This window comes from Neophocaena asiaeorientalis, unplaced genomic scaffold (genome assembly GCF_003031525.2).
Source record: "Neophocaena asiaeorientalis asiaeorientalis breed wild unplaced genomic scaffold, Neophocaena_asiaeorientalis_V1.1 scaffold793, whole genome shotgun sequence".
Taxonomy (NCBI): Eukaryota; Metazoa; Chordata; class Mammalia; order Artiodactyla; family Phocoenidae; genus Neophocaena; species Neophocaena asiaeorientalis.
Genome location: NW_020174738.1, coordinates 254,758 through 271,633, shown reverse-complemented (window position 1 = coordinate 271,633; position 16,876 = coordinate 254,758). Strand labels below are relative to the sequence as shown.

Below are 16,876 nucleotides of genomic sequence, written 5' to 3'. Positions count from 1 at the left end.
GTTCTGCCCCTTTTGCGTTCCCCTTCTGAGTGTGGAGAGTCACCACTAGGGAGGGGAGAAACCACATGCCTGCGAGAGCTTGGGAATCTTGCAAGGAATTACAATTTTCCTGGCTGTCATTACCCAAAGAAGGAGCAATTTTTGTGCTTTCATGATGAAAGTATGTAGTTTGTTTACCCTGGAGTGTGAGAGCCAGGCTCTTTTGTGTAGTCCTTTGATTCAAAGCAAGGACTGTGATCTGCACAGCGCGTATTCATCACCTAGTTCTGGTTCTCTAGAGAGAATTTAATATTTAAATCACTTGTGAGTATATGTAGTATATCCCATCACCAAACCCAAAAGTGTGACTAAGTGGATCTGGTTGGTCCTACAAATGTAAGTTTTGATTCTTTTCTCTGTTTTTCCACAGCTTTCTGCTTTTCTCTGTCTCTCTTTTGTTTATTTTAAAATTAGTTTACACAACTGATTGTTAAAATATATTTCTCTTTATAGTCATCAGAAAGTATGTGAAAGGGTAGAAGATACCAGGAATTACAGAGGATTGCTTTTAGTCCAAAAATAATATTGGGTTCATTGTCCGTTTCTCTAAATCACTCATTTTTAATGATTAAAACAAATATGTTTTCTCTTTTATTTTTGAGGTGTCTTATTTACTTTTAAAACAGGCTATGACATTTACAGGGCATTACGTATGGCAGCTGCTTGGCATTTAAATACATTTAAGTCATGTGAACATGCCATTCCTCTGCATTTAAATTTCCATGAAATGGCTTTACAAGAACTTTTCTGTGTGCTGTACTCATGCTTCTTTCTGGTAGTCATCAAGCTCTGGTATTTTTTCTTTTTATCTAAGACCCTAAGAGTGTTTGCGCTCTTTCTTTACAGTTTCTTTGCTTCACGTTTAAGTACTGTATTTTTACTATCTTGTGATAGAGACACCCCTCCTGAAGATTGCATTGCTTAAGGCTGTAGCGTGGAGCCTATGTGTCTAATTTGGGTCATCGGTGGCGGGTGGTGGTCCCAGCACAGGAGGGACCCACGTGCTCTGCAGGAAGAAGGGGCTCAGCTCACCCTCCAGCAGACACGGCCGAGGGTCGTCCCTAGTTCTCAGCCTGTCCCTGGGCCTCTGGGTGGCTTCCAGGTGATGGCCACTAGCACTTTGATCCTCTTCAGCCCTTTGGTCCCAGATGCTCTGCCATTTCTGCTCTTGTTCAAAAGCAAAGCCACCAGCAGGCCTAGACAGGACCCTGTCACTGCTCGGTTCAGCATGCTGACCACTGAGCTCTACTGTAGTGATTTTGGTCCTGGGGGTGACCATGTTGTTTGCATGGTGGTTCTGTTCCCCTATCCCTGTTCCTCTTTAGAGATCATATAGCTCCAGGTACCTCTCAGGGCTGCTTTAAAAATAACAGATTAAAAATAACCCAAAACGGTTTATAAACCTCATCACAATGTATAATAACACCATGCTCTGTTCTTTTTGAGGCAGGCCTGAACAAAGTATTCTTCTAAGGGCAGCAGAAACTAAGTTTACTTGAGTTTATAAAAGCTTTTTATCCTACCCTAGGAAGAAAAAAAAAAATCCACATTAGGTTGAATAATTACTTTTTGATGACCCCCATCTGGATTACTATTTCCCAAAGGAAAATTTAAAAAAATATAAGACTCCCCAAAATAAAAGTCCCCACCATGGCAGCAATATAGAGCTGGGCCTACGTGTTTATTTTCAAAACAGAAAACACAGATCTTGTAACAGTCTGTTATTACCATAGCTGTTCCAGTTAGAAGAGAATGAGGGTGATTTGATTATTCTGAAGTATTGTGTAATATATTACAATGAAAATCTTGGGTCCTCAAGATTTTCCTTTATCTTTATCCTCAAGTTTGTATTTGTAATGACTCTCCCTGAACTATATACATCACAGCATAGCAAAAACTGTAATACCTGGGGGAAGTAATGCAAGTAAACTTTTATTACACCATCCCCCCCCCCAAAAGAGGCATATTTTAAGTGGTATTATATTCATGTTTAAGCAAAAATAGACAAAAGCATTTTGAACCTAGAGTCACCCATTTCTGAACGGCATTTTCCTGATACAAATGTTATATCTGCTACTTATATGAAGGTAGAATCAGGAACTTGGTTCATTAAACGCAGCCCCAAAGGATCCTACTGAGCCATAGGACCCTCGGCACCCCCAAGGGACCTGGGGTGGCCCCCTCAGCGGGTAAAGGTCGACTGACAGCTTCACTTCCCTCAGGGAGTCGTGACGCCAAAGCCCTTCCCATGCACCAGGCTCTGTTCCACAAGCTTTACACTGGGCACCTCATTTAATCCTCACTGCAAGCCCAGGAAGGAGGGGTTACTCTTATCCCCATTTTATAGGTGAACCTGAGATGCGGTGCACATAAATGACTCCCCCGGCGCCCTGTACCTAGTGAAACCGCAGCTATTTTCTTATGGTCCTAAGATACATCCTGTGCCTTAGAGAAATTATTGTACAAAAAGGTGGGTTTGATCTATGAAATGTTTTTGTTTTCTCCCCAAATAGATCAACTTGTTAGGTGAAAGCAACTTATCCCCTACTCTCTTCTAGAAATTTCTTGTAGCCTACATTTAGGTGATAGTAGGGAAATAGGATCTATATGCCACTGGAATTTAATGAATGGTTTGGGGTGTCGATTCCTAGTGATTATCTGGTCTTCTCTGGTCAGATCGGGTCATCAGAAGACCTCTAGACTAGGGACACTAGGACCCATAGCCACAGCCCAGGCCCGCAAGGCCTTCTTCCTCATCTTTACGCCTCTCCCTGCTTTTCAGCTTCTCCCACCTTGAACACCATCAACAAAAATCTTCCCAATTTTCATTTGAAAGTCCTTCCCCACCCTAGTTTAGACTTTAAATGACTGTTTCTGAAATTAAAAGCAGAAAATCACAGAACCTTTAAATGTAGAAATGTGTGAACATAGAACACTGACATGCCAAGTATAATTTTAACATTTTAAGTGTATTAGGAGCATCAAAATGTATCTGAAATGTAGGAGAAAGACTGGTAATACTGTTCATCTTATGTCTAAAATATGCTTCTTTTCTATTAATAAGTACAGCAGACGAACTGTGAGTAGAGAACTGTCACTTGCACCTCTTCTGGAAGATCCAAGGGGTTGGCGAACGTCACCTCTCTTGTTGTGTCATTTCTGGTGTTAATGCATTCAGACAGGTTTAACAGCAAGATCTCCTAGTCTGAAGTGTCATTTCTGGTAATTTAAGGAATTTGAAAAGCATGGCCATAATGTGAGCCAACTCAAAGATACACTTCAGTTCATATATCAAAGCAAAAGTACTTTTTGATGATTTTTCAGAGATACTGAAGAGCTTGAAAATACATGGATGGAGCCAGACTTTCCAGCCAGTTTCTAGATGATAGCAAATGCACATTTTTCCATTTAAAAGGCCTTGTTTTGCTGAAGAAAGTCGTATTAGTACGTTGTAACCTAACACTATTCAGCTACATATTTATTAAACATTAACCTCCTGGAACTGTGGTGTGGCAGCTATTATGTAGCCCTTGTGCTATTGCAGAACTTAGAGGATGAATGTCAGTGTTGGGACATTGGGACAAAATGAAAGTTCAGCTGAGAATCAGAGTAAGACCACCCTGTTTTCAGAACTAGTAGCCCAACTTGCATGTGGAAGGGAACACTTTTATAACCAACTCACGCCCCTTGCAGCGCACGGGCACACACGGAAGTTACTCGGGTATAGTTAGGAAGTCATTTTCTGAGACTTTGGCTAGAAACCTAGCTTTCATGGATGAAACATCTGGGGTGACATCTCCAATATTCCCCTTGAGAAAATGAAGTAACAAAATCCATTAGATACTTAAAGTTAGTAGATATTCTTTAATGTGGCTCCAGTGTTCTTTGTCTTGGCATGTTACGTACTCTGGCACAAAATAGCATCAGAAAAGCCATTTTGTCTTTGAAGATGATAGATTCTGCACAATTAATGCATTAATCTGCGCTCATGGGCTTTGGCCAGAGTTAAAATATTTCATCCTTACATAATGGTTTTCATATTAAATCTCTGAACAACACTATTTTTTCTGATGAACTAACATTCAGCCCCATATTCTAGATGTAAAAAATACAGTGAGAGGAGAGGTTAATTTTTAGAAATGTTTACAAGGATTTATATAGTTCTTGGTATACATGCTTAAGCTTTCTTCTAAGTGTTCTGGAAAACATGAAATCCTCATAACCTGAGTCTAGTGCGATTAGCCCTGCTTTCCAGGTGTGAAAGTCGGAGCACAGAGTAACTTAGCCTTGAGGACCTTTAATATCTTTAGTGGAGAAGATGGAAAGTGGAGTTGAGACATTCTAATTGGGTGGTACTCCGCTTATTTGAAAAGTTACATTCAAATTACAGATCCCACCTCCTGTGCCTTTAGTCCTCCAGTCCAGACTGATGAGGTCAGAATAACTGTGCGTTTTACCAGAACAAAGGTTCAGCTGGGAATTAATAAGGAGCCACCGGCCTCAAGTTATTTTCCTCCGCATAACCAGAAAAGCCGTAGGACAGCTATGTAGCTCCCTAAATGATAGGGAGCCCATCGACACTTAGATTAGCCACGGTCATGGGTGCTCCTGGAACAATAAAGATGTTCTGCTGTTGTTAATGGAACTATAACCTATCCTGAAAGCTTTGAGGTGTCAGCTACCCCAGTCTTCACGATTGGTCCAGAAGAGAGGGGTGTGGCTTCTAATTTTTTATTTTCTGGGAGGAGATCGAGAGGAGGACGCATTGACAGAAAGGCAGCTGACGGTGGGGACCCTGCGGATCCAGGACATCTGGGCACTATTAGCTATAGTGAGAGGCCATCCCACGTGAGAGGTGGCAGGAAGGAAAAGAATCTTTCTCCAGATGGTGGAAGTCATGGCTGGAGGAAACACTGGCTTAATTTTTGGAAAACATTTTCTTTAAACTCTGAAATAATTTTGGAAGCCACTCATTCTTTAAGGCCTCAGGATAAATAATTTAGTATATTGCAAAGGGAAAAGAAATACCAGCTCCATCCATGAAGATGAGGCGGGTTTCATTTTATAATTTTCACTATTCTGAAAGGCTCCACTAATCCTTCCATGAGCGATAGCCTTGATATTCACCAAGTTTTGGTGCAATCTCTTCCTGTCATGCTGAAGCTTTAACGTGTAATTCACCTTCAGTCCATGGCACTGGAAAAAGCAGTTTAATCATCAACAGACAAGTGTTACAGGTTGTTGGGTAGGTTTTTTCCCCTCCTTTTTGAGCAAAATCACTTGGGATGATTTATCTTTACTTATTCAAAAGCTCTGGGCTTCCCTGGTGGCGCAGTGGTTGAGAGTCCGCCTGCCGATGCAGGGGACACGGGTTCGTGCCCCGGTCCGGGAAGATCCCACATGCCGCGCAGCGGCTGGGCCCGTGAGCCATGGCCTCTGGGCCTGCGCGTCCCGAGCCTGTGCTCTGCAACGGGAGAGGCCACAACAGTGAGAGGCCCACGTAACCCAAAAAAAAAAAAAAAAAAAAAAAAAAAAAAGCTCTAACTACCCCAAAGAGAGGATAACCACAGACATTTCCCCTAAAGTGATGCAGCAACAGCTGTCTAGCAGTTACTTAGCAGTAATTCAGTCCTGGTGATGCAAGAGTGATTTTAGGGGTATCACACCTATTAAAATGTCTCTCTAATTTAAAGTCTGAGGATGAGCTCAACAGAGCTTTAGATTTCCTATTCTGTGATTTGGACTGATTTTTTGATGTTACAGATTAAATAATAAGGAGGAAAAAAAGTCATTTTTTTGTATCTCTATGGTCTAGAATACTAGCAAAAGGTATAGAAAAGGTGTTTAATAGGTTTTTAATGGGCTTTCTATGTAAATAATGCATTAGACCTTGCCGTGGTCTTTGAAGGTGGCTTTATCAACTGAGATTACTTAAATGATGAAATGCTAGTAATTGTTGTTTTAAAGATAACCCCTTCTTGTAACATTCGAGACTCTCAAAATTCAAGTTTAAACCGGGTGAAGCCGGATTTTGAATTCTTTCAAGCCGTTTCTTTTTCACAGGTGAAAATACAAGAAACAAAAAAACAAGACAAAACAAAAAACATTGCCACATCGGGGGAAGCCAAATGATAGATTATTATCTTTGTTAACAAAAGGGTAAGGAAGAAGTAGAAGTTCAGTGAAAAAGCAAGTTCTAAAACGCATACAGAGACTTCCCTGGTGGTCCAGTGGTTAAGACTTCGCCTTGCAATGCAGGGGATGCGGGTTCGATCCCTGGTGGTGGAGCTAAGATCCCACAGGCCTTGCGGCCAAAAAAACCAAAACATAAAACAGAAGCAATATTGTAACAAATTCAATAAAGACTTTAAAAATGGCCCACATCAAGGGCTTCCCTGGTGGCGCAGTGGTTGAGGGTCCGCCTGCCGATGCAGGGGACACGGGTTCGTGCCCCGGTCCGGGAAGATCCCACATGCCGCGGAGCGGCTGGGCCCATGAGCCATGGCCACTGAGCCTGCGCGTCCGGAGCCTGTGCTCCGCAACGGGAGAGGCCACCACAGTGAGAGGCCCACGTACCACACACACACAAAAAAATGGTCCACATCAAAAAAATCTTAAAACACGTACAAAATGACTCCTTTTTAAAAAAAGTATATAAACTTGCTTTGGGAGTCAGTACATCCAAATATTAATTTGAGTTATCCGTCACTGCCCTCTATTTTCTCTTTTACACTTTTTCCTGGATTTTCTGCAGCAAACCTGCATGCCTTTCTTATTAGAGAACAAAAACAAATGCTATTTTTAAAAGTAAAGAAATGTCCAGCCGCGGTGGAACCAGTCTTTAGGGGTGTGTGAGCCCCGCCCAGATCCAGTGTGTGGGGAAGTAGAGAGAGACGGGGTCGATGCTGTCTGGTGTGAGTTCCTGCAAATCTGGAGCGATCGGTACTTCAGAATATTCAGTGAGGCTTTATATCTACCCGACTCACCAGAGTCTCGTGCTTTATCTCAGTTGTTCCAAGTATGTAAATAGCTCCAGAAACTGGTCTCATGCTCCAGGGTCTCTTGGGACCCCTGAGACCAGAAACACTAAAGCCTGGCTGTCCACTTCTGCTGTCTCCAGCAGCGGCTCCCAAACCGACCAAGTGTGAGAAGGCACATTTGTCAAGCGTCTGGAGCTCTCTTTCCATTTTAATTTAGGGAAACATATAATACATGATTTTTAGATTATGTAATTAAAAATACTTGTTTTCTTAATCTTAATTTTATTTACCTTTCAGTGGTGTGAGTAGTATTTTGTGGAGCATTTTAAAACAGGACTTACTGATTAAATTTGAAAAAAAATCTCAGTGCAAAAGACTTGGCCATATTTTTTTCTCTTTTTACGACTAGAATTATTACCTCAGGAATATATATCAGAATGAATATTTCTAAACTGCATTTCTCAAACTTGAATGGACACTTTGCCCACAGGGCTTTGTGCTTGCACATCTCGAGTTGCAGTAGAACTGAATTTTCTTTATAATTGTTTCTCTACTTAACTTTATAAGGAAACACATGTCCAAACTGAGGATAGCCCCATTTTAAGTTTCAACATGGTTTGGGTTTTACAGCATCCAAGATTTTCCTAACGACGCATCTCTTTTTTTCATTCCTTTTCTTTTTTGGTCTTAAAACACGCTCTTTTGGCTGGTTCAGTAAGTTGTTCCTGCCAACCAGTTGCTTTTATGATAATTGACAGCGTAGCTGATTTTTGGAACCTTGGGATCTAAAAAGGCATTTTAGCTCAGACGTGGGACCGGCAGAGCCAAGCTACTTGCAGAGTGAGAGAGGCAGCTGAGCTGGCCTCGGACCCGGGTCTGTGCCTGGGCAGTGACGGCGGGCGGGCGTCTGCTCAGACCCCTTCCTGCTCCTGTCACGTCCTCTCTTGAGCTACTGGGCGCCGCTTCTGGAGGGGGCTGGTGAGAGACCTTCCTGTCTGCTGAAGTGGCGTCGAGTGGTGGCCCAGAAACCCACTGCTGCTTAAATACTGACGACTGGCCGAAGAGACACAAAATACTTGAACCAGATAAGTGCCGGTGAGTTTCTACTTCAAAGGAAAAGAGCACATGAAAAAGAACATTCCACATTTAGCACATTTAATAGAATGAGCGGATTGTAAATTGTCTGAGTCCCCCTCAAACGACCTCCGTTCTCTGAAGCCGCTGGGGCGTCTCCCCAGGTTTCATCTCAGCATCAGGAATAGAAAACAGTCTCCCCAGATTGCCAGATGCTTATACTCCTTTGCTTTCCTACAAAAGTACAAATGTTTCAGAGTACAAGGGCCCCTGTCTGCTGTCTCCCTTCTGCTGGTGCTTCTGGGAACCGCTGCTCTGCAGGAGGTGGCTCTCGGGCGCACGGAACCCCGGCGACATGGGCAGCTCGCCAGCAGCAGCAGAAGCACGCCCTTCCATCACCAACTGAAGTTTTGCACCAAAACTACCCTCGGCACAGAGATGCCCCCAAAGCAGCTTTTGACCCCCCAGCAGTCAGCTTTTGCTTGTTGGTTTGAAATCTTTGACATCGAACTTCGTTACATGCTGTTTGCACATTTACTACTGATGGAGAAGCAAAGTGTGTCTTCTCTTCATTCCTTTTTATGAAGCCTTTTCTTCTGTTGCTGGGAAAGGAACCTGAATCCATACCAAATGACATTGAACTGAGTGCCCTCTCTGCCTTAGAAATAAATTACAGGATTCATCTTTGCTGCGAGGACATTGTTGAAATTCGTGAAACTAATTAAGAATACCCAAACGGGGATCGGGGTCTCTGTGTTTACACTTCAGAGGTATTTTCATAGGCACCAAACTGTAAAACACATACACCCCAAGAGTAAGCAGAGTTTTATAATTTCACGGTTGGCCGTAGTAAACTTGTTTCTTGGTGGCAGGATTCTGGCAGGCAGCCATGGGGGCTGGTGCTTGTGGCGTCTGGCTGGCCGCAGGGATGCAGAACACCCTAGTTCACACTTCACCTTAAACAAGCTCTCGTGGACCTTCCCAGGGACCTACATATCTTCCTTCCACCTACAGAGTCGGCAGCCACGGGCTTCCTTCCTGTTGTCTGCACTCTGTTGCCCATCCAGGTGGGGGAATCGGATGCTGGTCCCCTGTGTACATGCGAGACAGCTTCGTTCGTAAGCCAGAGCATCAGTTACATGGTCTTTTCTGAATTATGTTTTGTTATTTCCCTAATGTTATTTAACCTTCATGGAACTTATTCTGCTTTTGCCAAGTCTTTCCATTGGATAAATATCTCCATAACCTATTGCTTCACTTTGGCAACAGAATTGTTGCAATTTGTGGGCAGAATTGAGCAAAGGCTTAACTCGTTTTTTTTTCTCTCTGTAAAATGTCCAATGTTGTTAGCTTTTCTTGTCCTAAACAAAGGCACTGACTTATTCTCTGTTCTGGTAGTGCCTTGTATCTGTCATTATTGAGCAGAGATTTGCAGTTAATAGCACCAAACGGAGAAAGACTTGACAGACAGCAGAGACACTGATGCCGAATAAGCTAAGACACAAAGGGCTTGGAGTTGTGCCCACATGTAGGACGTGATCTGTAAACGAGGATTATGAGGGTTCTGTGAATCCAAAGTTGTCATTCTTTTTCTTCAATATTATAATTCCAAAATTATCAACAGCAGAGGTGTAGCTAACCATCCAGGCCTACCTCGTAGGGGCCGAAAGATCCAGAGGCTAGCAGGGCTCCAGAGGGGGACCAACTACGCAGGAATCCAGTTATTTTTCCAAAGATCCCTAAAACGAAAGGAGACCAAAGGGACTAACGTTTATTGTTCCATTCGGGGCCAGACACACTTCATCTCACTTACTTTTCGTGACAACCTTGCCGTTTATTCACTACGCGCTTTTGTTGTGTTTGCCTGTCTTCTTTTTCAGCAGGGTAGGTAGGGTGACCCTGAGTGAAAGGCTGTGCAAAGAGCTCACGGTGACCGTTACTGTCTCCCGGTCTACACTGCCTGGCCTGACTCAGGATGTGTTACATCTTTCCCTGACTCTTTTCATCCATCGAGGGCATCAAGGTTTAGCTGCCTTGTCGACACGGTCACGTCCCTGGGAAATGTCGCCCTGCTGGGGCTATATCGTGATCGTGTTCCTGATCTCCCCCCCCGCCCCCCGCCCCAGGTCTCTCCGAGTTCCACGACTCTGGGAGCCCAGGGCTGGAGATGAGGCTGCACCGCGGCAAACTAGCTTTGAGCACTGCCGGGGAGTTCGGGGAGGAGAACAAAGGGAGGGAACTGAGGGCAGGAAAAGCCAGCTTTCCAGAGGCCGTGGAGCCCAGAGACGCTGTGAGCAAACTCCCTGTTCCCGTGCTTCCTGTGTGGGGTGCAGGGCTTCGTTCTGTAGGTTCTCAATGGTGTTTGTCGCTGGTGGTGGTGGTGCTGGTGGCGGAGGTTTAACCGCTGTATTTCTGGCGTCTCTAAGGCTGCTGGGAGCTCTAGCCCCACTCTGTGTTCTAACCTCCCGTGCCATGCCGCTGCCCCCCTTTACCCTCTGGAATCTTTCCCTCCAGCATGTCTATCTTTGTGTTCCTGATACCTTGCTCTTTTGGCCAGAGGAGCTCCCCCAGAGAGGGTTAATCCGGATCAAGAACCCATTTCGTCTTCCTTTATAAGGTGTGGTTTTGATAGACGTTCGTGCTCCGAGTGAAGCAGCAAGCCTGGCTTTCATGTCCTGCGGGATGAGGGGTCCGTGTGGAGCTCACAGACCAGTGCCTGCTTATTCCAATCCGCCAGGAGTCCAGCGTTGCTGTCAGCACTGGGTCTGTTATTCATCGGCTAACTCGCCAGAGGGGACTACCTGCCAGTCCTGTTTCTGAGATGAAGGTTTGATTTCCATGAAATCATAGACTGCCGAACCACAGGCACCCTGAAGATCATCTAGGAGCTCCTTTACTTTATAGTTCAGGAGACTGTACCCCAGACCTCATGCAGCACCACAATCTGCCCAAAGGCACATGGCCGGCGAGTAGTGGGGTGAGACCAGAACCTGCCCCAGAAGTCAGCACTCTTTCCCTGTGCCATCGCCCTTCTCACCAAAATGCCCAATCAGTGTCTCAGAACAAACTGACCTCAGATGTTTGTATGTTTATGAGAGCCACTTTTTATTCTTTATTACCTGTTCTCATCTTATTCCTGCTTCTTTGCAAAGAGATTTTTTTTCACATCTTCGTAAAAAAAAAAAAAAGTGTAATCAATTTTCAACATGTTTCCTGACGAACTTTCAGTCCTCGTAATTAATGATGAAAGGCCTGAGATTCAAAAAGATAGCAGAAAAGAAAAGTAATCAAATGTTTGCTTTTCTTTACAGACACTCTGGAAAATAGATCCAGTAAGGGTGACAGGTGAGCGGTATGTTTTTATTTGCCATTTGTGCTTTTCAGTGGTGGTCTTCTCTACGTGCGCCGCAGTGAGTTTGATCATTTTCTTTCTGTTCTGCTTAAATGTAGCGCAGCTAATAGAAAGGGACCAAGCAAGGACGACACGTACTGGAAGGAGATCAATGCAGCCATGGCCTTAACAAATCTCGCACAGGGAAAAGACAAGCTGCAGGGGACCACCAGCTGCATTATCCAGAAGTCGTCCCACATTGCAGAAGTGAAGACGGTCAAAGTGCCCCTGGTTCAGCAGTTTTAAGAGTTTGTCACTTTTCAGATCGATGGCTGTTCTTCACATCAGTGTTTTTTCATAAACCCTCATCCTAGGGGCTGGAGCAGCAGTGAAGATGACTCCTTTTCAAGCCTCTTCCTATTTTTAATCGTCCTAAATATATCATTTAGTTGCTTCTATAAAAGACGTATAAATTATAAGACCTCACTTTAATCAAAAATATTAACTTATTTTATGTTACTCCAAGTATGCATAAAATGTCTGCATTGCTATTACAGTAAGTGCCTTGCTTTCCCGAAAATAAGCTGCAACGTGGGCATAGTAGAGCAGCTGTGCCTCAAAATGACAACACCACAATGCTCGTGAGACTGTGAGTGCCGTTCCAGATGGACCTGCCCACGCCAGGACTCAGACCATAACTGCCGAAAGCCCTTGAAATGTATTCACTAACTCACATGTTAAAACTCGGAAATCTGTTCAGCCCAAATGAAATGTTCCTTTAAAACAAAAAATTCTGAAGTATTTAAAATTGTTCAGTGTGCTTTGCAGAGGGACGGTGAGAATTTTATGCACGTATCTTGCCTGCATATCTGGTTGGTTACAAACTTCCAAAATAAAAGGTTCGGGGATCACACAATGTGTACATTCAAGAAAAATGGCAATGAACGTGATCAGAAAAGAAGTTTTTAAGCACTGCTGGAAAACACCACAATGCTCTTCAGAATTGATTTGGATTTTCTTTTTCTCAAGTTTTGCCGAAGTTTTCAAAAAGTTTATTATCTAAATAACTCGAAATGTTCCCGTATAAAACTAAAACTGTAGTTTAGGTTTAAAAACATAATCCTGTTTGCATTAGAGTTCAGTGTTTTTTGTAATGGAAACTGTTTTTCATATGGAATAGCTAAAAACCTCTTATTTGGTCCATTTCAAATTACAGTTGCTGATGGACAACTTATATTGCATTGAGAACAAGGTAATAAAAGAAACGTATCTCGATGTGAATATACATATACACACAAAATTGATTTTTAAATTTAAAACATATGGGAAACAAAACATTGAACAGTCTCTGACTTTTGCCAAATAGGACATTAAGGTGAAATCATGTATTAAAAGAAAGAACATTTTGTTTCTAAATTAGACTATCATGGAGTGAGAATAATCAATATCAAGAAAGGTCTTTTTCAATCAAACGTTAATATTCTAATCAGCTTGGGGAGGCTTGAAATTTGAATAAACAGTAGGGATGCCAAATATAACAGAATATTTGTGCTCAGAGAAGTAAAAAGGATTTGTTTCTTTTATGGTGGGATGTTTTTTCTGAGTATGTAACCTATTTTATAAATTTTTTTTGAAACTGGAAAGCGTTTTTGTGAGTGTGAATGACAGCCAACAGTGCAGCCACGTGGTGACATTTTTCTTTATTTTGCAAAATGCTTTTAAAACCAGAGGCTGCTCTAGTTGATATATGGACAGTATCAGTCTTGATATACATTGTAGGACACTTTTTCATGTAACATAACATTTGGGGATTGGGTTTATTTAGTGTAATGAAAATAATTTGATATTAAGATATTTTGTACATATATATATTTTTACTTTGATTTCTAAATTGCTGTTTGCAGTAAGAGTAAGTGCAAGGCAAGATATGTAAGTTATGACTGTATGATCAGATGAAGTATGAGTTCTTCTGGTTTACAAGATCCTTAAATAGTTACAGATCCATGATAAAACTTTGGAATCTTTATAAAACAATTTTTCAAAAATGTGATCATGTCAGTGAAAACTAAGGACAAGTACTTCACTCTTTTTCATACTATTATAAGTTATTCTGGTATTAAATATTTTAATAAAATTGTTTTTGTTTTTACATATTTCAGTTAGATGAATGGATGCTGGTTGTTTTTTTATTTGAATTAGTCATAATTCATTTTTACCATCTTTTCAAAAAGAATCAACAGATTTGTTCTATGTTATAAACCATGGATGACAAGCCAGTATAGGACAGCTCTTTACATGATTTTCTTTAAATACCAAAGCTTGGAGTCTGGCCTATAAACACATCAAGGCGATTTGATAATTAGCACATCCTGGCATAATAGCTCCAATTGCAATTATTTTTACTTTATTTTTTCTTTTGCTGCTTTCACACTTTCTGGAAATCAAAGTCCCCCCGATCCTTTAAAAGCATCTTCAACAATGCTGAGTCAGCTGCTGAGACTCTAACTCATAATTTATGTTGTAGAGAAATAGAATTACCTCTATTCTTTGTTTTGCCATATGTAATCATTTTAATAAATTTAATAACTGCCAGGAGTTCTTGACAGATTTAAAATAAAAGTTAATTTCTAGACCTCAATGATAATATGAATTTTGTTTTCCTTTGAGAGCTGACCAGGTGGAGAGGGCAGTAGAACACAAGGGTCCATTATATGCCATAATTCTCCTTAGGTTGGTCAGGGATATGATATCGGGGCACTGCATTTGTATTAGGGTTGAATTTCATCACCTTAGACCACCAACCCACCCTTTAAGAGCCGAGGAAAAGTATGGTGCTAACGGTTAAAATACATAACTTCAGAATGAACATTTTCATTAAAAACCTTCCAGTAGCTAATACAATACGCAGTATTACTGGGTGCTCTGCACTGGAGAGAACCTTGGCTTTGAGGCTAAACAGATGTACGTTTGCATCCCAGCTCTGCCACTCACTACTGTCGGGTCCAGACTCAGTCACTCTCAGCTTCAGTTTCTTCACCTGCAAAGTGAGAGTAATGAGTTACACCCTGTAGACCTTGCTGCAGGGTTCAGAGATAATATACAATATATAAAGTGCCTACCACAGTGCTTGGCATGTAATAGGTGCCCAATAAATGGAAGGCATTATCACATAATTTTAATTCCCTTATATAGGGTTTATGTGCAAGAAAGTAGAAACATAAATGGAATATGAGACGTGGGTAGTTTAATAAAGAGCCTTGAGAAAGGAAAGCTGTCTGATGTGAAAGATTGCAGTGAAATGGTAAAAGTTGGCGTCAGAATTAGAACTTCAAGAAAGATCATTTCATTGTCATTAGTCTGAAACTCCTGGAGAAAAGCTTAAAGTAGAACAAAGGTAGGGAAGAACAGACATGCCCGTAGAAGACGCAGCATGTGCGATGCCTTCATTCCGAACAGCAAGAACTGCTTTCCCCTCTTTTTTCCTGCTTGATCCTTTTTAAGATGACTAAGAACTCAAGCTGCTGTCTGTACTCTGCCTGCTCCAAGTAGCAATGTTTAGCGAACAGTGGCAACGGCCGTGGTCTGCATTTAAACTCATCCAGCTCAAAGGCATCACATCGTGCAAATAAACACAGAAAATAAGAGCAAGCTGCGCAGACTCTTGCGTCTGGGGCCGCTTAGGTCGACCACGCCTTGGAAGGCAGTGCGGGGTGGCGGTAGAGCTTGGGCCCGCGCAGCCTGGCTTGGCCTCTTCACTTCTGAGTGACTTCGGGGAATAAGCATAAGGCTTCTGTACCCAGTGTTTGCATCTATAAAATTTGATCTATGAAATTTCCCTACTCCAAAGGTCTGTTATGAGGATGAAGTAAGACAGTGGATAGAAAAGTGCTTTGCCAACTGCATGGTACTGTACAACTGTTAGCGATTATTAATGAGTTCCAGATGACTCGGAAAGGCCTAATATCCCATAATTTTTGGCAGAATAAATTGTGGTTTCCGTGAAGCATAGAGGACCCCTAGATTTTGAAAAGACTTGTTATGTGCCACCATCTTTGGGCCTTCTTGAGTACAGAGTCTTTTGGTCCTATGCTTCTTTATAACAGTTATGATCAGAATTAGGTCATTGATTGTCACACTGCAGGGACAGAGTCCTGACTTCACCGCTTCCTAGCTTTGAGACCCATCCTAGAGACGAACTAAAAATTTGGTTTGGTTGGTGTGTGCATTGGCCATAATGAACTTTTTTTAAGGTGAGAAAAACAGATTTCTGAGTTTGGAAAAACAAGCTGATGTGTTGTTACATCTTTACACAGATGACTCCATGGAAATCCATCCCATGTAAAGATTGTCTCAGTACGTCTTCTGAAACAAATCTCAGCCCAAGTTTCCAGTTTCTGGAAACCTGATCTGCAGTGAGCCTGACTCATGACTTCTAAACAAAAATTTTTAATTCATGTTTTAAAACATTATAAACGTAGCTTGTGCTAGTTGTAGAGACATTGAAGCAGTATAGAGGGACACAGATAAAAAGCTCCATGCCCTATCTCTCCACGATCCCAATCCCACATCCCAAAGATAACCGTGGTTCACAACGTCTTGTGTATGCTTCCAGAAACTCTATGTACATACAACCTTGTGCTTTTTCATCTTGTACTTGGTACTATATTCCTACTGCTTTGCAACATTTTTTACACTCCATCCTATGTGTGTATACATATCCAGTATATATACTATATGTAGCTTTCCTTATTTTAAATGAATGCATAGGATTTTGGTTCAGGTTGTTAAATGTATCCAACAAATACCCCTATGGACTTAAGAGTTATTTCCAACTTTTAGTTATTACAAACTAGTGCTATTCAAAGTGCTGTTTCACATCGAGATAAGGAGCTTTCGTCCAAATACAAATCAATATACTGTTTCCTTAATCAAGAAATTCTTTCTATGAGAAAAGATTGTCACCTGAACTCACGGTGCTCCTAGAAGTGTAGCTGAATTACATCCTGGCCCCTGATCTCCCAGCAGACCAATAACAAGCCATCTGTAGATTATCACTGCTGTGCACACCGTGTTTCAGTCGCACTGTTACAAATACTGATGCAGTGAACCTTCTTGTGTGTATATGTCTTCAGCCACTTATATGTCTGTGGAAGTAATGTGTCGAATGATAGGTACGTTAAACATTTTGATGGATGTTGACAAATTACCATTTTAAGGTTTTACCATTTTACACTTCTAACAGTAGGGTGTGAGTGTCTGTTTTCTTCCAATTGGTCAAAACACTGAATATTACTAAACTTTTCAATACTTGACAATGTGGTGAATAAAAAATGATATCTCAGCGTTGTCGTACATTATACTTCTTAAAGATGAGTGATGTTGTGCATAAGCTTATTGGCCTTTGCTATTTCTATTCAGTGAACTGCCTGTTTATGTCTGTCTGTCTGGTTTC

General features: G+C 41.8%; 1 protein-coding gene across 1 annotated transcript in view; it reads left to right on the top strand.

The window, feature by feature from the left end:
* Window positions 1-14,043, top strand: part of MKX (mohawk homeobox) — a 59,964-nt gene extending 45,921 nt beyond the window's left edge. The window contains exons 6-7 of the mRNA XM_024760069.1: window positions 11,405-11,438; window positions 11,544-14,043. Of these exons, the coding sequence (XP_024615837.1) occupies window positions 11,405-11,438; window positions 11,544-11,730 (221 nt within the window). The 3' untranslated portion in view covers window positions 11,731-14,043. The remainder of the gene's footprint in view (window positions 1-11,404; window positions 11,439-11,543) is intronic.
* The last annotated feature ends 2,833 nt before the right edge of the window (window positions 14,044-16,876 follow it).